General features: G+C 62.8%; 2 protein-coding genes across 2 annotated transcripts in view; both read left to right on the forward strand.

Annotated features, from left to right (window-relative positions):
• Positions 1-10629, forward strand: part of RAB10 (RAB10, member RAS oncogene family) — a 50924-nt gene extending 40295 nt beyond the window's left edge. Inside the window, exons 3-6 of the mRNA XM_071547662.1 lie at positions 1000-1138; positions 4405-4494; positions 5646-5747; positions 8391-10629. Of these exons, the coding sequence (XP_071403763.1) occupies positions 1000-1138; positions 4405-4494; positions 5646-5747; positions 8391-8474 (415 nt within the window). The 3' untranslated portion in view covers positions 8475-10629. The remainder of the gene's footprint in view (positions 1-999; positions 1139-4404; positions 4495-5645; positions 5748-8390) is intronic.
• Positions 10630-13828: 3199 nt separating this feature from the next.
• On the forward strand, positions 13829-21163 carry GAREM2 (GRB2 associated regulator of MAPK1 subtype 2). Its single transcript, XM_071547645.1, has 6 exons — positions 13829-13998; positions 15369-15509; positions 17190-17320; positions 17895-19004; positions 19632-19795; positions 20062-21163. The coding sequence occupies exons 1-6, from the start codon at positions 13887-13889 to the stop codon at positions 20930-20932; spliced, it is 2529 nt and encodes an 842-aa protein (XP_071403746.1). The 5' UTR covers positions 13829-13886; the 3' UTR covers positions 20933-21163.
• Positions 21164-21288: the final 125 nt, after the last annotated feature.

Consider the following 21288-nt stretch of genomic DNA (forward strand, 5'->3'; position numbering starts at 1 on the left):
GGAAGATCATCCAGTCCCTCCCCGTGCCATGGCAGGGACATCTTCCACTGTCCCAGGTTGCTCCAAGCCCTGTCCAGCCTGGCCTTGGACACTCCCAGGGATGGGGCAGCCACAGCTGCTCTGCCCAACCTGTGCCAGGGCCTGCCCACCCTCACAGCCAGGAATTCCTTCCCAATATCCCATCTATCCCTGCCCTCTGGCAGTGGGAAGCCATTCCCTGTGTCCTGTCCCTCCATCCCTTGTCCCCAGTCCCTCTCCAGCTCTCCTGGAGCCCCTTCAGGCCCTGCCAGGGGCTCTCAGGTGTCCCTGGAGCCTCCTCTTCTCCAGGTGACCCCCCCAGCTCTCCCAGCCTGGCTCCAAAGGGGCTCCAGCCCTGCAGCATCTCCGGGGCCTCCTCTGAACTCTCCAACAGCTCCACATCTGAGCAGTGTCACTGAGAACTGTCTCTAAACCTGTGATCTGTTGGGTTCATGTCCCTTGAAAGACTGTAGAACTTGAATTTAACTCCTCATTCTCAATGTATTGACATGCAGGTTTGTTTAACCAATCTCATCCATCCCATCAAAGGTCCCAGAGTGAGGTGGGAAAATCCAGACTGTCATTAATGTTGCATGATCACTTTTCAGCTCACAGACATCAGCATTTAACATCACAGCACTTCCTGAGCTCTGTTTCATACACTTGGACTGAAAATTTCAGAATATGCAGTTGTAAGATCAAGTTAAAGCTTTATAAATCTCGTGTGAAAACCAAATTCCTCTCAGTGTGAAGTCTGAGAGCCAGAAGGTGTTGGAGTGATTGTCTCTGTGGCTGCTCAGCAGTGGCTGGAGTGGAGAGGGACCCTCTGGGGATGGGGCAGCTGGGTCGGGTCACTGTGGGCTGCAGTCCCAGGCTCCTGGGGAGCCCTGGGGAGTGGTGCAGCAGAGCCCCTGCCCTGCTGGTGGCCCGTGCTGGTGGCCCTGGAGCGGCCCTGACGTGGCCTGTGTGTGTTTTGTGCAGGGACACGGCGGGGCAGGAGCGGTTCCACACCATCACCACCTCCTACTACAGAGGAGCCATGGGCATCATGCTGGTGTACGACATCACCAACGCCAAGAGCTTTGAGAACATCAGCAAGTGGCTCAGAAACATAGATGAGGTGGGTGAAGTCCATGAGACCCCCGGGCTGAGCTGTCTGTGTGGCCGCTGAGCACGGGAGGAGCCCCCGGAGCTCAGTGTCTGCTCCAGCCCTGGCAGGAGGTGGCACACACGGGGCTTTGGGTGCCCTGGGTCCCCTCCACTCTCCCCTCAGCACTGCCATGGAGGGCTGGGACTCTGCACAGGAGCCACTGGTGTCCCAAAATACCCAGTTTGTACCTGAGCAAACCTTGTGTCTGTGCTGGAGAGAGGTGGGAGGAGAGGAACAGAGCTGGAACTGGGAGGAGCAGGTCTGGGGCAGCTGCCACCTCAGGGGGTGTGCAGAGGGGCAGCACCAACCCTTGAGCTGCAGAGGAGCTACCCAACCTGTTACTACTGGAGTAACTATTTCCTAAGTGCCACTGAGTAAATCCTCCCAGATAATTATGTATCCCCCCCTCCCCTCCCTCACAGTCACCTCCTGAAGTGGTTGGAGGCTCCTCCTCTCCTGGCTGGTGCAGGTACCATGGCACCTGCTGCTGGGGGGGTTGTGTAGCTGGTTGTTGTCCTTGGCACAGGAGAACCAGGACAGGGAGGCTGGGACATTTCAAGCAAGATCTAGTGAAGCAGAAGCAGCTGATGTGGAGGCATTAAGTGCCTGAGTCCCCAAGAGTTCTTCCTCCAGGAATTCTGAGGTGCTAAGGGGGCAGCACAACTGGTAGTTCTTGCTTTTGCAGTGCTGTTCCCAATGGAATAGATGTTTGGGTTTTCCTAGAAAGCATGGAAGGGGCCCTGCAGAGCAGGGCACAGCAGGTGAGGGCTGGCTGGCACTGCCCAGGGCAGCACTGGGGCTGGGAAAGCAGCAGAGCAAACTTGGGGTGCTGGGACTTGAATTTCCCAGCATGGGAAATGGGGAGCCATCCTGGAGAGGTGCAGCGTGGTGGGTACAGCACAGGAGGAGGCTCAGCAGTGAGTTCCATCTGAACTGGGAACTGAGCCCCTCAGACTCTGCAGGAGCTTTGATTAAAAAACCCAGTGGTGTCCAGGTGAGTGATGGGTGTGATTCACCCCATCAGGGCTGGGAAGTGCTTTGGGTGCCCTCCTGTCTTTCCATCTGTGTCACACAAACCTGTGCAGCTGCTTCAGGTGCTCTGTGGAGGCTGCTCAGTTACTGGGGCTTTAAAAGGGGTGTTTGACAACTTAGGAAGCTTTTTTTTGTTAGGGAGAAGCTCAGGGATGGAGTGTCTGCAGGAGTCATGGGGGCACTGAGGTTGGACAAGCCCTCTGAGACCACCCAGTCCAACCCAGCACTGCCAAGGCCACCACTGACCATGTCCCCAAGTGCCACATCCACAGGGCTGTTAAATCCCCACAGGAAGGGGGACTCCAGCCCTGCCTTGGGCAGCTGTGCCAGGGCTGGACAGCCCTTTTTGGGAAAAAAACTATTCCCAGGTCCTTTTCCAGCTTTCCAGCCCCTCTGTCCCCAGCCTGGAGCATTCCAGGGGGCTGTTGTGACCTGGCACTTGTTGCCCCTCACTCTGCCTCAGCCCATGGATCCAGCCTGGCAGATCCCTCTGCAGGGCCTTCCTGCCCTCTGGCACATCCACATCCCACCCAGCTTGGTGCCATCCCTGCACTGACTGAGGTGTCCTCGGTGCCCTCGTGCAGATCATCACTAAGGATGTGAAACAGGGCTGGTCCCAGGGCTGGTCCCTGTGTGCCCAGCTGGATGTGGCCCCATTCCCACTGGATGTGGCCCCATTCCCAGCTGGATGTGGCCCCATTCCCCACCATTCCCTGGGCCACCAGCCAGGTTTAACCCACTGAAGAGCACACCTGTCCAGGCCATGAGCAGCCAGTTTCTCCAGGAGAATTCCATGAGAAATGGTGTCAAAGCTTTCACTGGAGTCCTGGCAGGTGCATCCAGGCCTTTGATCCATTAGCAGGTCACCCTGGCACAGAAGCAGGTCAGGCTGGTCAAGCAGGACCTGTCTCAAACCTGTGCTGGCTGGGCCTGTTGCCCTGCCTGTGCTGTGTGTGCCACGTGATCCCACTCAGGGGGATCTGCTCCATGACCTGCCCTGGCACAGAGGTCAGGATGACAGGCCTGGAGTTCCTGCATCCTTCTCCCAGCCCTTCTCGGAGATGGGCATCACTTTGGCACCTCCAGGTGTCTGGCACCACCCAGGTTAGCCAGGACTGATGATAAATGATCCTTACTCTCCCTCCAGAGAGGCCTGTGCTGAAGGCCATGGATGGATTTGGGTTCCTCCTCCCTGCCCAGGCTGGCCCTGTGTCCTCCTGCCCTGACACCACTCAGGAAACACCAACCCCTCCCTCCCTGTTCCCTTTGCTGACCCCTGAGCAATCTCTGCCTTTCCAAACCTCTTTTCCTTCCCTCCCACGTTTCTCTGAGTCCTGCCTCCCTCTTTTCCTCTCCCCCTCCCTCTTTTCCTCTCTTCCTCCCTGTTTTCCTCCCCAGTCCCTCTTTATCCCCTGGCTCATCCTCCTCATTGTGCACCAGCAAAGTCTGGAGGAGAAATAATGAACCAGCTCTAGGAAGTAATTAGGAGGCTGGTTTTAATTACAGCTTGTTCCTCCAGCACTCCAGTGGATGGGGCTCAATTTTGGCAGCATTGAACATCACCAAATTCAAAGTGTACCTGTTGGCCTGGGCTGGGGCAGCCTGGGCAGCCCAGGGTGAGGAGGGGGCAGTGCTGGGGCAGCCTGGGCAGCCCAGGGTGAGGAGGGGGCAGTGCTGGGGGCAGTTCTGGGGGCAGTGCTGGTGGCAGCCTGGGCAGCCCAGGGTGAGGAGGGGGCAGTGCTGGGGGCAGCCTGGGCAGCCCAGGGTGAGGAGGGGGCAGTGCTGGGGCAGCCTGGGCAGCCCGGGGTGAGGAGGGGGCAGTGCTGGGGCAGCCTGGGCAGCCCAGGGTGAGGAGGGGGCAGTGCTGGGGCAGCCTGGGCAGCCCGGGGTGTGGAGGGGGCAGTGCTGGGGCAGCCTGGGCAGCCCAGGGTGAGGAGGGGGCAGTGCTGAGGGCAGCCCAGGGTGAGGAGGAGGCAGTGCTGGGGGCAGCCTGGGCAGCCCAGGGTGAGGAGGGGGCAGTGCTGGGGCAGCCTGGGCAGCCCGGGGTGAGGAGGGGGCAGTGCTGGGGGCAGTTCTGGGGGCAGTGCTGGGGCAGCCTGGACAGCCCAGGGTGAGGAGGGGGCAGTGCTGGGGGCAGCCTGGGCAGCCCAGGGTGAGGAGGGGGCAGTGCTGGGGCAGGGGTGTGACCTGTGCTGTCCTTGCAGCACGCCAATGAGGACGTGGAGAGGATGCTGTTAGGAAACAAGTGTGACATGGAAGATAAAAGAGTTGTCCCTAAAGCAAAAGGTGAACAGGTGAGTGGCACAAAAACTTCCTTATCCAGTCAGCAAATCGCTGCCAGGACTTCCACCAGCTCCAGGGGCTGGGAGACCTGGTGGGATGTGACAGGGTATGGACACAGCACCTGGATTTGCTCATGGACTGTGAGTCCTGGGAATGTTTTCTTGGAAGCTGCCATGAATGGCAGGAGTTCAGCTGCAGTTCTGCTTCTGCTTCTTTGGATCACTCAAACTTCCCAGACATCCTTTAAGTTCCTCACCATGTGACAGTGTGTGTTGTCCATCCTTTTACTCCCAGACATGGATTGTGATTATGTAAATACACTTTAATTGCTGTTACAGAATCAGAAAGTTCCAAAACTTCTTCTGAGCCACCTTGTCTGGCTGGTGCTGCAGGGACTGGGAGAGTCACAGCATCCCAGAGTCACTGAGGCTGGAAAAGCCCTCCCAGCCCATGGAACCCACCCTGTGCCCAATGCCCACCTTGGCAAAGCCCTCCCAGCCCATGGAGCCCACCCTGTGCCCAATGCCCACCTTGTCCCCCAGCCCAGAGCACTCAGTGCCACGGCCAGTCCTGCCTTGGGCACCTCCAGGGCTGGGCACTCCAAACCTCCCTGGGCAGCCCCTGCCAGGGCCTGCCCACTCTTTCCAGCAACCAATTCCTCCTCCTGTGCCCCCTGCCCCTGCCCTGGCCCAGCCTGAGGCCGTGCCCTCTCCTCCTGTCCCTGTGCCCTGGGGCACAGCCCGACCCCCTGTCCCGGCTCCCCCCTCCTGGCAGGGATTGCAGAGCCAGAAGGTGCCCCCTGAGCCTCCTTTGCTCCAGGCTGAGCTCCCCCAGCTCCCTCAGCCCCTCCTGCTGCTCCAGCCCCTTCCCAGCTCCGCTCCCTGCCCTGCACACGCTGCAGCCCCTCCGGGTGTCTCTTGGCTGAGGGCCCAGAACTGCCCCAGCCCTGGAGGTGCCTCAGCAGGGCCAGCACAGGGACAGGCACTGCCCTGGCCCTGCTGCCACACCAGGGCTGGCACAGCCCCGGGGCCATTGGTCTCCTGCCCACCTGGGCTCACGTTCATGGCCAGTATTCCCTGCTCTCTCCGTGCTGCTGCTCCCAGGGTGGTGGCAGCACTGCTGGAATGTCCAGGCTCACTGACCTCCCTCTCTCTTTGTGCAGATTGCCAGGGAGCACGGTATTAGGTTTTTCGAAACTAGTGCAAAAGCAAATATAAACATTGAGAAGGCATTCCTCACGTTAGCAGAAGACATTCTCCGAAAGGTAGGTGCTCCCAGCACTCCTTTGAACCAACATCCTCACATCTCACCTCCCACAGCTTTTGATGTTCACCTGAGTGTCTGACTTTGGTGTGCTGAGGCAAGCGAGTCCCTGAAGGGCAGTGTTGAACATCTGAAGCTTGTCTGATGGTTTGTTGTTGTGGGGGTGGTACCTACAGGGAATAATACACATCAAAGAAGTGAGGAACTGAGAGTTGTGCTTGTTTGGCCCTTAAACTCATTCTTGTGTTTGGAGTTAAAACCTTTGCATTGGTGAGGTGAGAATTGTCCTTTCCCTGCCACCATCTCTGTCACTGCATTGTCTGAAAGCTCCCAAGGGCCTGTAGGGAAGTTTGGGTGTGGTGGATGAACAGAGGAAGGAGCTCTGTCCCTCCCAGCATTCCCAGTGATCAGCTCCTGCCCTCTGCCTTTCCCTGGAGGTTCCATTGCACCAGTTACCTGGTGTTGGGTCCCCTTCCTGAAAGGTACAATATGCCACAGAACCGTGAAATAACTGAGGTTGGAAAAGCCCCCTGAGACCACCGAGTCCAATTGTCCCCCAGAACTGCCAAGGCCACCACTGACCTTGTCCCCACAGCTTTTAAATCCCTCCAGGAGTGGGAACTCCAAACCTCCCTGGGCCAGTGCCTGACCACCTTTTCCAGGAAGGAATTGTTCCCAATATCCCCCCTGCCCTGGCCCAGCCTGAGGCCGTGCCCTCTCCTCCTGTCCCTGTGCCCTGGGGCACAGCCCGACCCCCCCCCCCCTCATTGAACTCCCCCTCGGGGGGTTGGAGGAACTGGGACAGCCCCAGGGAGCACAGAATCCTTAGGGATGGTCAAGGGTGGAAAAACCCTCTGGGATCATCCAGTCCAACCACCCCCAGCACTGCCAAAGCCATACTGACCATGTCCCCAGGTGCCACATCCACATGTTTTTTGAACATTTCCAGGGATGGTGATTCCAACACCTCCCTGGGCAGCCCCTGCCAGGCCTGTCCACCCTTTCCAGCAACCAATTCCTCCTCCTGTGCCCCCTGCCCTGCCCTGGCCCAGCCTGAGGCCGTGCCCTCTCCTCCTGTCCCTGTGCCCTGGGGCACAGCCCGACCCCCTGTCCCAGCTCCCCCCTCCTGGCAGGGATTGCAGAGCCAGAAGGTGCCCCCTGAGCCTCCTTTGCTCCAGGCTGAGCCCCCCCAGCTCCCTCAGCCCCTCCTGCTGCTCCAGCCCCTTCCCAGCTCCGCTCCCTGCCCTGCACACGCTGCAGCCCCTCCGGGTGTCTCTTGGCTGAGGGCCCAGAACTGCCCCAGCCCTGGAGGTGCCTCAGCAGGGCCAGCACAGGGACGGGCACTGCCCTGGCCCTGCTGCCACACCAGGGCTGGCACAGCCCCGGGGCCATTGGCCTCCTGCACACCTGGGCAGCCCATAGGGCTGGTTGTTTTCTCCCTGGGCTGTCCCCAGGTCCCCGTGTGCCCAGAGCTGCAGGGCACTGCTGTCCCTGTGTCCCTGATGTCTTTCATGAGCACAAAATGCATCAGCTCCCCCTGGGTGTCCCTGTGGTGTTCCAGGATTGAGCTGGGCTGGATCTGTGCGTGGCTCCAGGGCTGGTTCCATGGGATGTACTCCCATAGCCAGGGGTCAGAGTACACAGTAACCCCTGTGCTGGAACATTCCTCCTGTGAGCAGGTTATGGAAAGGCTGTGGAGCTCAAGGCACATGGATTGGCCAACCCTGGCATTTGTGCTTCTGCTCCAACAGGAATGAACCCCATGCTGAGCCTCAGCCCTGCCTTCCTCCTCTCTCCCAGTGAATGCTGTCAGTGTGTCACCCACTTGTAGCTCTCAGTTGTTACTTAATCAGTTTTTGACAAGCTTTATGTGAGAAACTGTGTGAAAATCCCTGACCTTTGGTAAACAGGAGGTTGAGCTACAAACTGTACTGACCCTTTGGACCTCAAATGTGCATTTTTGGCCTCTGTAATTATCTGGGGGGTTCTTGTGCAAAGCTGTGACAGAGAGTTATAAAAAAAGAATAGAGAGGCTGAGGGGTGGTGAGGGTTTAGGTTTGTTTCCAACCAGCTGGAAGTAGATGTTGGTGTAGGATCAAACCCACACAAGGGGGACTTTGCTTTGGTCCCACCAAGTTCCATCCTGTAACATGGAGGAGTCTGTGTGTCCTCTGCCTTGGGAGCTGCTGTCCAGAGGAGCAGGAAGCAGAGGCTTGGAACAACCCCTCTTTATCCACAAAAACTGTGGTTTTTGAAGGTCATTAGTTCACAGCATTGGAGTTCAGCTTGTGTTGGTTGTAGGCTGGGATTTGCTTTCCACCAAGTCCAGCGTTGGCTCCGAGAGCAGGACCTAAAATAGTTCCACTTGACTTTGGGGTGGTCCAAGTTCAAACACTGGGTTTTTTCCCAGCTTTCCAGTTGTTTATTTAAATCAAACCAAACAAAAAACCCACTTAAATTGGTTTTCCATGTTTGTGCTGGAGCGGGGGGAGGATTCCCTGCGTTTCTGTGGAGCTCTTTGTGCACATTTGCTCCCAGTGTTGTCTGGTGATGTCAGGCCTTGTCAGCCGCCGTCTCTCTGGCTCTGAATGTTTTCCCCAGAGTACCCCAAGCCATCTAACTGTTCTCACTTGTTTCCTTGCAGACCCCTGTAAAAGAGCCCAACAGTGAAAATGTAGATATCAGCAGTGGTGGTGGGGTGACGGGCTGGAAGAGCAAGTGCTGCTGAACCTTCTCCTCTCTCACCAATCGCCATCCACCGCCCCTTTTTTCTCGCTGCAAAACAAACCACTCTGCCCGTTTTTTAACCTTAAGCCAATGTTTTGTTCCTCATCTTAACGAGCTCCTGCCTCCCCCTGGTTTTCTGGCTAGGACAGCTTTGCCTACTCCAGTTTTCTCAGCCACATGTATAGGAAATTCATCTCGGTGACTTCATGTTCCATGTACCTGCTCAACTCACCACTACGTTTGGGTTGTATTATAGCCCCGCCCCTCCTGCCACTGACCCCCAGAGCCATCATACTCGACTCTTCTGCAAATTGTATAAGAATAAAAGTTAGAATTAACAATTGATTTTGTACAACAGTGGAATTTTCTGTCATGGATCATGTGCTTGAGTCCCCATATTCTCTAGATGCATCAGCAAGAGCCAGGAAAACACTCATTTTCGCCTTGAGTCCGTGAGTGGGGTTTCTTTGTCCTGTGCCTTATGTGGAAAAAGGAACTTTTATTTTCACTTTCTTTTCTTCTTTTCTGGTGAAAGCATGTGCAGGAGGCATCCCATCCCCCGTGCCATTGAGTCTGACCTCTGTAGTGATTGCTTTCTGTACCATTGGTGTCATGCATCGAGGACAAAGGGTGGTGCAAAACCAAACGCTGCGTAACCTGCTGTGTCTCCTCTTGGCGATCCTGCCAGTCCCAGCTCTTCTGCTGCCACTTTCTTTTCTCCCTTTGCCGCTCTGTCCTTTTCTTTTTGCCTGCATGCTGCTTTGATTTGCATTTCTTCATGGTGTGATGTGTTAATGGAAAGGAAGGCAACGCCGAGTGTTTGCCAAAAATTTAATACAAAGCACTGATTTAGCTTCCGAGGTAACGATGTGGAGATCCTACTAACCCCTGTAGCCATGTCCTCATAGCGACCCTGTCCCCGTAGCCCCGGGGTTTCCCCATGGAAGAGTTATTTGCATGCACTAGTTTCTATGAGGGTGATGTGGTTGTCTACTTTGTGTATGAATATAACAAGCGATTCCCAAACGGACAGCGGGTCATTAACACGAGCTCCGAGGGGCTCTCCCTGTCGGCCGCTCCGAGGGGTTCGGGAGCCGAGTGAACTGGATTGGAAGGGAAAGAGAGGAATAAAATCCAGCCAGTTGGCAGTTTCATTTATTCCCTCCCTGGAAACTTTGCGCTGAGCAGTGTCCGAGCTGAGCTGGGCCAGCCCTGCCCCGGATCCCGCGCTGGGAGCGCGGCGGGTGAGCCCGGCCGGGCGCGGTGCCCGGCACGGACTGACCGGCGCTTCCAGCTCCCTGCGCTCCCTCCCGGGCTCCGGGCCGGTGCCACCCGTGCCTGGGGGCCCGTGCCGGTGCCGCCCGCGCCTGGGGGCTCTGTGCTGGCTGAAGGAGGGCTCGGGACCCTGGTCCCGGTGCCGAGTGCTCGTTCCGCGGGAGCGTCTGCGCGGCCGTCCCGTTCAACCCCACGCGCAGCCTGAGCTGCTCCGGCCGCGGCCACGCCAGGGTGGACACGCCGAGGGTGGACACGCCGAGGGTGGACACGCCGAGGGTGGACACGCCGTGGTGGACACGCCGAGGGTGGACACGCCGCTGCCTCCCAGCCCCAGCTGCCGCTCCTGGGCCACGCCTGTGCCTCGCTGCTGCCACAGGGGTCGGACTGTCCGGGCGATCCTCGGTAACGCTGAGTGAATTTTGCTGAAATGACGGTGTTTTAACGTGGAACTCCTCGCTCGGAGCGGCTTCCCCGGAGTGACCCACCGAGGGGTCTCCCTCCCTGTAGTGACTCACCAGGTGTGTCCCTGTCCCGCTGTCCCCTGTGTGTTAACCCTTCCCAGGCGAGTGGCTGTGGGGCCGGGCCGGGCGCCGGCTCCGCTCAGCGTCTGACAGAGCCAGGCCACTGCTGGTTAAATCTGCACTTTCTAACATGATCAAAAAGGGAAAAAATGGCGAAATATACAGCAAGGTTTTTTTGTATAATCCTTGTTTTAAACGTGAGCTTTTTATTTGCTTCCAGGGGCTCGGCCCCTCAGTGTAACCCCTTTGCAGACGCTGTGCTTGGTGCGAGCCCCAGGGGAGCCCCGGCCACTCGCTGGGAACTCCTCGCTGCCGCCTCGGTCCCCCTCCTTCCCCAGTTAATAAACTGAAATATTTCTATTTGGTCTATTTCTGTTCCTGTCCAACCACGAGTTGCACCCGCGGGCGTTGGGGTCGAGCAGCACGAGCTGGTGCTGCTGCTGAAACCAGAGAGACCCCCAGACAACACTGATGTTGGAGGAGTTTGCAGTGGTTTGATTTCCTCTGGTATTGAACTCCCTGCTGGTCCCAAACCAGGCTGTGCTGGGAGCCCCAGCCCTGGGCGTGGGGCAGAGACAGAGCAGCCCCCTCGGTGCCCCCAGCCCCTGTCACAAAAACATGTGAAATGATTCAATTGGTCCTGATCAACCAAACCTGGGCTTGGCTCTGTCCCACGAGTGCCACAGGCCGTGGGGGCCGCGGTCACCTGGTGGAATAAAACAGCAGCAAGGTCTTGGATTAATTCCCATGCTGACAATTTTTTACTTAATCTTTTAATATTTTTGCTACTCCACTCTGGCTTTTTATTTAAAACACATTCTTTTGTACCACTTACTGTATCAAATTGTATAAAAGATCACTGTCCCATTCTTGGTCGTACCAAGAGCAAATAAAAGCTTTTATAAACTTGCAGTGGTGACTTCCTGGGCCCCCTTGAATTGCCTCTGGTGGGATGATTCCTCCCCTCTCCCGAGCCTTCAGGAGTGGTTTGGCTGGAGGTACAGCTGTTCCTTCTGCCTTCCCAAAGCCACAGGTGGTGTTTGCCGAGGGCAGGATGGTGGGAAGTGCAGTGGCTGCTGCATTCCAGCCTGGAGCCCCCGTGGGTGGGGGACACCCAGCTCTCGGGGCTGTGAGGTCTCTGCTGCTGTCTGCTCTGGGGCAGGACCTTTGCCAACATTTCTAGGGACAGGAGCTGTTCCAGCCCATCCCTCTGCACCCCCGTTGGTCCCATGGATGGGAAGCAGGGGTGGGTGTTGCAGCTCCCCAAGAGACCCCATGCCAGGCCAGTGTTCACAGCCCAGCCCGTGGCCCTCCCCACCTGTCTTTGCTGGTCCCCTCCCCACCCAACAGCTCTGGAGCCCCAGGGCTGGGGGTGTCCCGGGTCTCCTGCAGCCTTTGGGGGGCTGGAGATGTCACTTCCCTGCAAAGCCCGGCAAGGGCCTGTCCCTGTGATAGCACGAGACACGTTTGTGCTGCTGCCCCTCTGCTGCCACAGTGTCCCTGCTGCCATGGTGTCCCTGTTCCCATGGTGTCCCTGTTCCCGTGGTGTCCCTGTTCCCGTGGTATCTGTGCTGCCACGGTGTCCCTGTTCCCATGGTGTCCCTGTTCCCGTGGTGTCCCTGTTCCCATGGTGTCCCTGTTCCCGTGGTATCTGTACTGCCACAGTGTCCCTGCTGCCACAGTGTCCCTGCTGCCACTGTGTCCCTGTTCCCATGGTGTCCCTGTTCCCGTGGTATCTGTGCTGCCACGGTGTCCCTGTTCCCATGGTGTCGCTGTTCCCACAGTATCCCTGCTGCCACGGTGTCCCTGTTCCCAGTGTCCCTGTTCCCGTGGTGTCCCTGTTCCCATGGCGCCTGTTCTGCGCCGCTGTTGGGGATCGATCACGCTGTGAGTGTGTCACGGCCCCGGCAGCCCCTGAGCCCCCTCGAGGGAGACGGGGCCGTGGGGGGCAGCTCAGCAATCCCAAATCCCCCCCATCCCTGGGGACTCATCCACATTCTCCAGTGGGAAGGGGAGTCCATCCGGCGGCTCGCGAGGTGGGAGCCCTGGAGAGCCGTCAACCTTGGATGGGGGAATTCTGTGTGAGGGGCTCTCGGAGGGGCTCGGGGAGGGGGGTCCAGAGACACCGCGGCGGCTCCCGGTGTCCTGCCGGTCCTTGTCATCCCTGTCCGTGAGACTTGAGTCTTTCCCCATTCTCTTTGTGCCGCTGTATCCTCCCTGCTGTCCCCATCCCCGCTCCGACCCATCCCTGTTCCATCTCCCTTCCTGCCCCTCTCTGTTCCTGTTTCATCCCTCTCACTGTTCCATCCCTGTTCCATCCGCTTCCTGCTCCATCTCCCCCGGCAGCCGCCCCCGTGCTTGGCCTGGGGGGTCAGGGGGGTCAGGGGGTGACATGTCCCCGGGGCTGGGCACTGGCCCCGCAGGCACTTGCTGCTTCCTCCCCTCCATCCTCCTCATCCCAGTCTCCGGCCGTGCGAGGCTGTGCGGAAACAGCGAGCAAAGGCGGAGGGGGCCAGGACAGAGCGCTGCGGGCTCGGCCGGGGCTTCTCCGCCCCCCGAGCCAGGGACGGAGGGTTTCCCCAGCGCGGGGCGTGCGGGGACCCCACGGGGCTGGTGTCCCCAACTCACGGGGGGCTCAGTCCCCACGGGCAGGGTCTCTTCTCGGTGTAACGGTGACGCCCCTGACGGGGGTCCCTGCGACAGGGATGTCCCTGCCGGGAGGGTGTCCCGATAGTGACGTCCTTGCCGGGGGGGTTCCCGGGACGGCGATGCCCCTGCCGGGGGTACCCCCCGAGCGTGGTGCCCCTGCCGGGGTCCCCCTGTGCCGGTGTCATTCCTGCCCCGTGTTTGTGCGACAGCGCTGGCTCGGGGGGTCTCAGGCGGGAGGTCGCGGTGTGGGGCGGCACCGGGTCCCGCTTGTGCCCCACTGGTCCCTCTGTGCCCCCCTGAATCCCCGCAGCCACCCCTGGAACTCCCCGGCAGCTCCTCCGGCAGCGGGACGGGGCGGGATGGGGGGGTCCGGGGCGCCCCTCGCCACGTTCCCTCGGCGGCCACAGAGAGCCGAACCCCCGGGACCCCGGAGGGAGCTGAACCCCCGGGACCCCGGAGGGAGCAGGGGCTGAGCCCCCCCCGGGACACCGGAGGGCGCGGGTGGAGCCGCCCCCACCCCGCGGGGCAGCGCGTCCTCCCCGGACGCCCCCGGAGCGGCTCTGCCGGGAGATGCCCGGCCCAGGGGGGATGCCCGGTCCGAGGGGGATGCCCGGCCCAGGGGGGAGATGCCCGGTCTGGGGGGGATGCCCAGCCCGGGGGGGATGCCCGGTCTGAAGGGGGGGTGTGCCCGTCCCGGGGGGGTTACCTTACCCGAGGGGGTTGCCCGGCCCGGGGGGGATGCCCAGCCTCGGGTGGATGCCCGGCCCAGGGGTCCCCGCCCGCCGCCGCCTCCCCCGCCCCCGCCGGGGGGGTCCCGCCTGCCGGGGCGGGCGGGCAGGAGGGGCCGGGGGCGGGCGGGGGGCGGCTCCTCCTGCCCCGCTCCCGCCGCCCCCCGCCCCCGGCCCCGGCCCCGGCCCGGCGGCGGCGGCGATGGAGCCCGGCCCGGGGCCGGCCTGAGCCGCGATGCGATGGAGAAGCTCGCGGCGGGGCTGGCCCGGCTCCGCTGGAGCCCCGCGGCGCTGCCCCTCGACGCCATCGTGAGCCAGTGCCGCCTGCCCACCCTCGTCTGCCTCGGGCAGGGTGAGCCCGGGCGGGGGGCACGGCGGGGAGGGAGGCTGGAGGGACGAGGAGGAGGAGGAGGGAGGCTGAAGTGATGGGGAGGAGAAGGGGGGAGGGAGGAAGGCTGTGGAGGATGGAGAGACAGAGAGAGGGAGGTTGGAGTGAGGAGGAGGAGGGAGGAAGGATGGAGTGATGAGGAGGAGGGAGGGGTGGAAGGCGGAGGGATGGGGAGGAGGGAGGAAGGCTGGAAAGTGAGGAGGAGGAGGGAGGCAGGGAGAGAGGCAGGCTGGAGTGATGGGGAAGAGGGAGAGATGAAGGATGGAGGGACCAGGAGGAGGACTAAGAGGCAGGCTGGGGGGATGAAGAGGAGGGAAGGAGATTGGAGTGATGATGAGGAAGGAGGGGTGGAGGGCAGAGGGATGTGGAGGAGGGAGGAAGGCTTGGAAGTAGGGATGGAGGGACGAGGGGAGCGATAGGAAAGATGGAGAGGTGAGGAGGAGGAATGAAGTCTGAAGAGATGAGGAAGAGGAGAGAGGAAGGCCAGAGGAGTGGAGAGAAGAGAAATGGTAGATGGAGACTAGAGTGATGAAGAGAAGGGAGGAAAACTGGAGCGACGAGGAGGAAGGAGAGGGGAAGGCTGGAGGAAGAGGATGAGAAAGGAGGAAGACTGGAGGGACCAGGAGAAGGAAGGGAGTCTGAAGCGATGAGGAGGAGGGAGGATGAAGGCTGGGGGCAGGTGAGACATGCCCAAACTGCTGTCCCGGGGCTGGAGCTACCGCTGCCGCTCGGGCCGGGGGTGCTGAGGGCGGGGCTGCCCCTCCGCGGGGTCCCTGCGCTCCTGCCCAGGGGGGTGAGAGGAGGGGGTGTGGGGCAGCCCCCCAGCACCCACGGGCCCAGCGCTCCTCCCCCTTGCACCTTTCGCGGGTGACGCGCTGGAGGTGGTGGCACGAGGCTGGCACGGACTCGGAGTCCCCGTGTCCCCTCACCCCCTCCCCGGGCCATGGCCCGATTGGGTGGGGGCGTCCCGGCTGTGCCCCCTGCCCAGGCCGGGGAGGGGCAGTGGGGTTGAGGGAGTGAGGGGCTCTGGGGGTCCCCCAGCGCGGCTGTGCCCCCCGAGCAGGGCCCACAGGGCATGGGGGGGGTTCCGGGGGCCCTGGGGGGTGTCGGGGTGTCGCGAGGAGGGAACGGGGGGGCCCCGCGCCGGCCGCGGCTCAATAAACTTCTTGTTTGCGGCGGCTGCAGCTTTTCAGGGGGGACAAAGAAATTGTTTCCTGGGCAACTGGCGGCTCTTGGCAGCGGCACCTGCTCATCCCTCGCTCCGTCCCTCCGTCCAGCGGCGCCCGGGGGGGCGGGGGGGTCCTGGCGGTGGTGACAGCCCTGTCCCCCCGCAGGGGAGCGCGTGGAGGGGGTGACAGCCCAGGACGTGCTGCTGGTCCACTCGTGTCGCCAGTGGACGACGGTGACGGCCCACAGCCTGGAGGAGGGACACTACGTCATCGGCCCCAAAATCGACATCCCGCTCCAGTACCCAGGTGGGGCCGGCTGGGGACAACGGGAACGGTGTCCCGGGGCAGCAGGAACGATGTCCCGGGACAGCAGGAACGGTGTCCTGGGACAGCAGGAACGGTGTCTCGGGGCAGCAGGAACGGTGTCCTGGGGCAGCAGGAACGGTGTCTCGGGGCAGCAGGAACGGTGTCCTGGGGCAGCAGGAACCGCGTCCTGGGGCAGCAGGAACCGCGTCCTGGGGCAGCAGGAACGGTGTCCCGGGGCAGCAGGAACGGTGTCCCGGGGCAGCAGGAACGGTGTCCCGGGGCAGCAGGAACGGTGTCCTGGGACAACAGGAACGGTGTCCTGGGACAGCAGGAACGGTGTCCCGGGGCAGCAGGAACGGTGTCCTGGGGCAGCAGGGTCGGGACCTGCCCGTCTCTCTGCTGGGCTGGGGCTGCTCCAGTATAGCCCAGACTGGGGAGCAGCTGCGCTGGTTTGGGGGCTCACCCTGCCCTGCCAGAGCTGCGGGGGCTTCAGAGGGGGCTGGCAGGGACAGGGATAAGGGTGGGATGGGATGGGATGAGATGGGATGGGACGGGACGGGATGGGATGGCGAGGAGTTGAGGCTGGGATGAGGATGAGGAGGGTGGTGAGGGTGAGGGTGAGGATAGGGCTGGGATGAGGATGAAGATGGGCTGGGATGAGGATGAGGAGTGTGGTGGGGGTGAGGATAAGGCTGGGATGAGGATGGAGATGGGGTGGGATGAGGATGGGAAGGGGCTGGGGCCGGCAGAGCAGACGAAGGTGCTGAGCTGCCGGCGGCCGCCGGAGCCTTAATGACCCCTCTAAGTGCTCCATGGCGGTAATGAGTCCTGCTAATGAATAAATAATGGGAAATGGAGCGGGGGAGGGGTTAATCACCCGTCCCAGGGGCGCTGAGGAGGGGAGGGCTGGGTGGGCAGTGTGTTAACAGCCTTCGGGGGTCTCAGCCGTGCCCAGCGATGCCCCGGCATGTGGGGCTGCCCCAGCTGCAGCCTCGGCCCACGCGTGTGCCCCGGTGCCAGGCGAGAGGCGGCCGTGCCCGGCTCGCTCGGTCCGAGCTGCAGCCCCGCCTGGCGCGGGGGATTAACATTCCCCTCAGGTCCGTCCCCGCCAGCCGATGCCGACGGCGGCGCTTTCGCTGCGGCCGCGGCCCCCCCGCTCCGTTCCTGCCCTTCCCTCCCGCTGCTGAGCCCCCAGCCCCTTCCCACGCCCCCTCCCCGGGGCTCTCCCACCCGAGGTGTGGGGCACAGCGGGGGCACCGCGCCCTGGCAGGGCTGGGCCAGAGTTGGGTTTTTAGGGGGTAATGGGCGTCCCTCGCAATTTTGGCTGCTCTGTGTGAGTTCCTCCCCTCACGGGGACACTTCAGGGGGCCCTGCAGCCCCGGGCGGGGGTGACAAGTGGCACAGCCAAGACACCCCATGTGCCCCGGGCTCTGTGCCTTGTCCCCGCCAAAGCCCCCCCTGTGGGGGTCGCAGGGATTGGGGATGCTCCAGGGTCCCCCTGCAGCACTTGGACGCTGGTGAAATGTCCCCAAATCTGTGGTGGGGACCCCAGGTCATCCTCGGGGGTGGCTGCCCCTCTGTGAAGGGCTGTGCTGGCCCCGAGGGGGTCACAGCAAGTCCCTGGGACAAGCAGTAGAGCTGAGCTCCTCTCACCTCCGAGGGGTTGGGGGTCCCTCACAGGGAAGTTCAAGCTGCTGGACCAGGACCGGGACATCCGTGAGCCCGTGCAGTACTTCAACAGCGTGGAGGAGGTGGCCAGCACCTTCCCAGACCGCATCTTCGTCATGGAGGCCATCACCTTCAGCGTGAAGGTCCGTGGGGACAGTGGGGGACAGGGTGGGGACAGCAGGGAGTGGTGCTGGGGTGGCAGGGGACAGTGGTGGGACAGCAGGAGAGTGTCAGGAAGTGGGGATGAGGCAGCAGGAGGTGGTGGTGGGACATCAGGAGAGGATGGTGGGACAGCAAGGGATGGTGGTGGGACATCAGGGGGTGTGGTGGAATTTTGTGTGTCCATGGTGGGATCTCAGGAGAGAAAAGTAGGACAGCAGGGAGTGGTGGTGGGTCATGAAGAGCTGGTGGTGGGACATCAAGAGATGGCAGTGGGACATCAGGAGTGAGTTGTGAGACACTCGGGGTAGTGGTGAGACATCAGGGCAGGGTGGTGGAAATAAGAAGGGTGTGGGGGAAAGCAGGGGTCAGTGGTTGGACATGAGGAGAAGACAGTGGGACAGCAGGGGATGGTGGTGGGACAGAAGGGGATGGTGGTGGGACAGCAGGGGATGGTGGTGGGACAGAAGGGGATGGTGGTGGTCCATCGGGATGGTGGTGGTCCATCGGGATGGTGGTGGGCAGCCCATGGTCTCACAGCAGGGTGTCCCGGGGCAGGTGGTGTCGGGGGAGTTCAGCGAGGACAGCGAGGTGTACAACTTCACTCTGAACGCGGGGGACGAGCTGACGCTGATGGGGCAGGCGGAGATTCTCTGCGCCAAGACCGTGAAGGAGAAGTCGCGGTTCAACACCCTCCTGCGCAAGCTGGGCAAGGCGGCGCCGGCGGCGGGGGCGCGGCAGGTGAAGGGCAAGATGCCGTGTCTGATCTGCATGAACCACCGCACCAACGAGAGCCTGAGCCTGCCCTTCCAGTGCAAGGGCCGCTTCAGCACGCGCAGCCCGCTGGAGCTGCGGCTGCAGGAGGGCGAGCACACCATCCGCAGCATCATCGAGAAGGTGCGGCTGCCCGTGAACGTGGCGGTGCCCAGCCGGCCCGCCCGCAACCCCTACGACCTGCACGCCATCCGCGAGGGGCACTGCTACAAGCTGGTCAGCATCATCTCCAAGACGGTGGTGCTGTGCTGCATCCTGCGCCGCGACGAGCTGGTGCCCTTCCACTTCCTGCTGCTGACGGACATGCCGCGCTTCCAGCTGCCCGAGGGGCTGCTGGCCGGGGACCCGCAGCTGGAGAAGCTGCTGCGGGACAGCGCCGCGTATTGCCACGACCGCTTCAACCCCGACGAGTACTCGCGGGCCGTGCGGGAGGCCAAGCCGGACTTCCTGGAGGAATGTGCGAGCCCGCGGCGCCTGCGGCTCTGCCTGCCCGCCTGTGCCCGCGAGGAGCTCAGCCAGCCCCTGCAGCGCCTCTCCCTCTGTGCCTGCGGCTCTCGGGAGCCCTCCCGGGAACCCCCCGCCCGCTGCCACGGCCCGCGGGGCCTCGGCGGGGCCGCCCCGCGCCCGCCGCTGCCCGACTTCCCCGACCCCGAGCGCGAGTACATGACGCCCGACTGGGCCGAGCCCGAGTTCAGGACTCAGGAGCCGCTGGAGATTCCCTACGAGGAGCTCTGGAGCAACCCCGGCCCGGAGGGCTGCTGCGAGCTGGGCAGCGCGGGCGGCCGGCCCGACCTGGTGCCCTGCGGGGCCGGCACCGCCCCGGGCTCCGCGCACCGCCCCGGGGACGAGCCCCGCGGGGACACCCCGCCCCCGGTACCACCCAAGTCGGAGGCGGTAAGAGCCGCGGTCCCGTCCCCCGGGATGGGGTAGGACACCCCTGGGGGCCCGGCAGCCAATTCACGGCACGGTGATCCCCCTGGCACAACCAGCCCCACGGCACGGCCACCTGACCCCCGTCCCCCGGCCTTGGGGTCCCTCCCAGATCTGCTTGGTCACCCAAATCCTCGTTGGTCCCCGGTTCCCCAGGGCTGCCCATCATCCCGGGGCACCCGAATCCTCCTGGACACCCTTGTGCCTCACGGGCTCCAGTTCCCCAGGGCTGCCCATCATGGGGCACCCGAATCCTCCTGGACACCCTTGTGCCGCAGGGGCCCCAGTTCCCCGGGGCTCTCTGCTCCACGAGGAACCTGAAGCTCTTGTGCTCCCCAGCACCGTGGGGTACCCAGATCCTCCGGGCTTCCTTGCACAATGAGCTACCCAAAATTTCAAGCTCCCCTTCGCCATGGGGTTCCCAAATTTTCCGGAGCTTCGCTCACCAGGCTGTTCCCAGCCCCAGGTCTCCCCGCTGGCACCCAGAGCTCCAAGGCTCGCCCAGGACCGGCTGCCCCCGAGCCCCCCGCGCTCCACCCGCGGGCCCCATTCCCGCTGCCGGGGGCTCTGACGGCGCTCGCCCCGTTCCAGGTGAAGGAGGAGTGCCGGCTGCTGAACGCGCCCCCCGTGCCGCCCCGGGGCAGCCGCCCCCCCGGCCCCCGCAGCCCCCCGGCCCCCCTGCGCTGCCCGAAGCTGGCACCAGCGCCCTCGCCCAGCACCAGCCTCTCCTACTACTCCTCGGGGCTCCACGACGGGTGAGCGGAGTGACGGGGCGGGATGGGTGGGATGGGTGGGATGGGTGGGTGGATGGATGGATGGATGGATGGATGGATGGATGGGTGGGTGGGTGGATGGATGGATGGATGGATGGATGGATGGATGGATGGATGGATGGATGGATGGATGGATGGGTTGGTGGAGGGCTGGATGGGTGCCGGGCTGACATGCCGGGTGGGGGTCCCTGGTGGTGCTGGGGCGGGCGCAGCCCCGGGGCGATGGTGACTCTCCCCCTCCCCGCCAGGTCGACCCCGCGGAGCGGCAGCGGTTCCCCCTCGCCCGACGCCTACTCTCTGTACTGCTATCCCTGCACCTGGGGCGATTGCCGGGCCGGGGAGCCCCCCGGGCGCCCACTGCCCGCCCCCGCGGTCCCGCCTCCCCCCGGGCCCTGGTCGGAGCCCTGGTCGGAGCCCTGGGCACACCCCGAGCCGGGCGCCGGGGCGGGCAGCGGCTGCTCGACGCCTCCGCCGGGGCCCGAGCCCGCCCTGAAGCCGTTCCGCAGCTGCCCCCGCCTCAAGCTCCCGCACCCCCAAAAGCGCTTCGCCCCCTTCGGGGCCCTCAACCCCTTCGCCGGCCCGGCCGAGTGGCCGGAGAGCCCTGAGTGGTCCAAAGCACCTTCGGCCCCGGCCGCCCCCCCCTCCTCCTCCTCGCCGGAGCCCTTCGCCCCCCTCGAGGAGCCGGCGGCCCCCGCCCGGCCCCCCAAGGGCTTGGATGGGGATGGGATGGTGCTCCGAGGGGCGGCCCCGCTGTCCCCCGCCGTGCTGCGCGGGCCCGAGGGCGTCACCCGCCTCTACCTGGCCCAGGGTGTCATCGAGGTGCCACCGGCGGCGCGGGGGGACGGGGCGGCCTCGGCGGCCGCCCCCAGACCCGGCGGGGACGGCCCGGCCTGGCTGCCCCCCGCAGACCTGTCGGCGCTGTCGCTGGAGGAGGTGTCCAAGTGCCTGCGCTTCATCGGCCTCTCCGAGGACGTCGTGAGCTTCTTCGCCCGCGAGCGCATCGACGGCAGCATCTTCGTGCAGCTCAGCGAGGAGATCCTGGCCGACGACTTCCGCCTCACCAAGCTCCAGGTGAAGAAGATCATGCAGTTCATCAAGGGCTGGCGGCCCAAGATCTGACCCCGCGCTGGGCCCCCTGCCCCGGGGGTGTCCCCAAGGCACCTGGACCCCGCCCCACACCTGTGCGGCAGCACCGGCGGTTCTGCTGCCCCGGCAGTTCGGCCCCAGGGCCCAGCCCTCCCCCCTGCCCCTTTTAACACTGGACAGGAATTTTGGCCCCAACGGGCTGGAAAACACTGGATTTTGTGCTGACTGCTTTAACTTAATCCTTGTGGATTAGCATAATAAACATAAGGGAGAGTAACGAGCTGCGGGAGAAGCCCCTTCCTTGCTCAGGGAGGAGGCAAAGGGGCCATGCGTGGGGAGGGCGGCTCTGGGGGTCTCTCCCATCCTTGCAGACCCTTCCCAGCTCTTGG

Source organism: Pithys albifrons, chromosome 2 (assembly GCF_047495875.1).
Source record: "Pithys albifrons albifrons isolate INPA30051 chromosome 2, PitAlb_v1, whole genome shotgun sequence".
Classification (NCBI taxonomy): Eukaryota; Metazoa; Chordata; class Aves; order Passeriformes; family Thamnophilidae; genus Pithys; species Pithys albifrons.

What these genes read in the sequence shown, in the direction of transcription:
- GAREM2 (XM_071547645.1), top strand. Translation starts at nt 13,887, where the DNA reads ATGGAGAAGCTCGCGGCGGGGCTGGCCCGGCTCCGCTGGAGCCCCGCG. An exon ending in CCTCGTCTGCCTCGGGCAGG is followed by an intron (nt 13,999 to 15,368) that starts GTGAGCCCGGGC and finishes GTCCCCCCGCAG; the next exon opens with GGGAGCGCGTGGAGGGGGTG. An exon ending in CATCCCGCTCCAGTACCCAG is followed by an intron (nt 15,510 to 17,189) that starts GTGGGGCCGGCT and finishes GGTCCCTCACAG; the next exon opens with GGAAGTTCAAGCTGCTGGAC.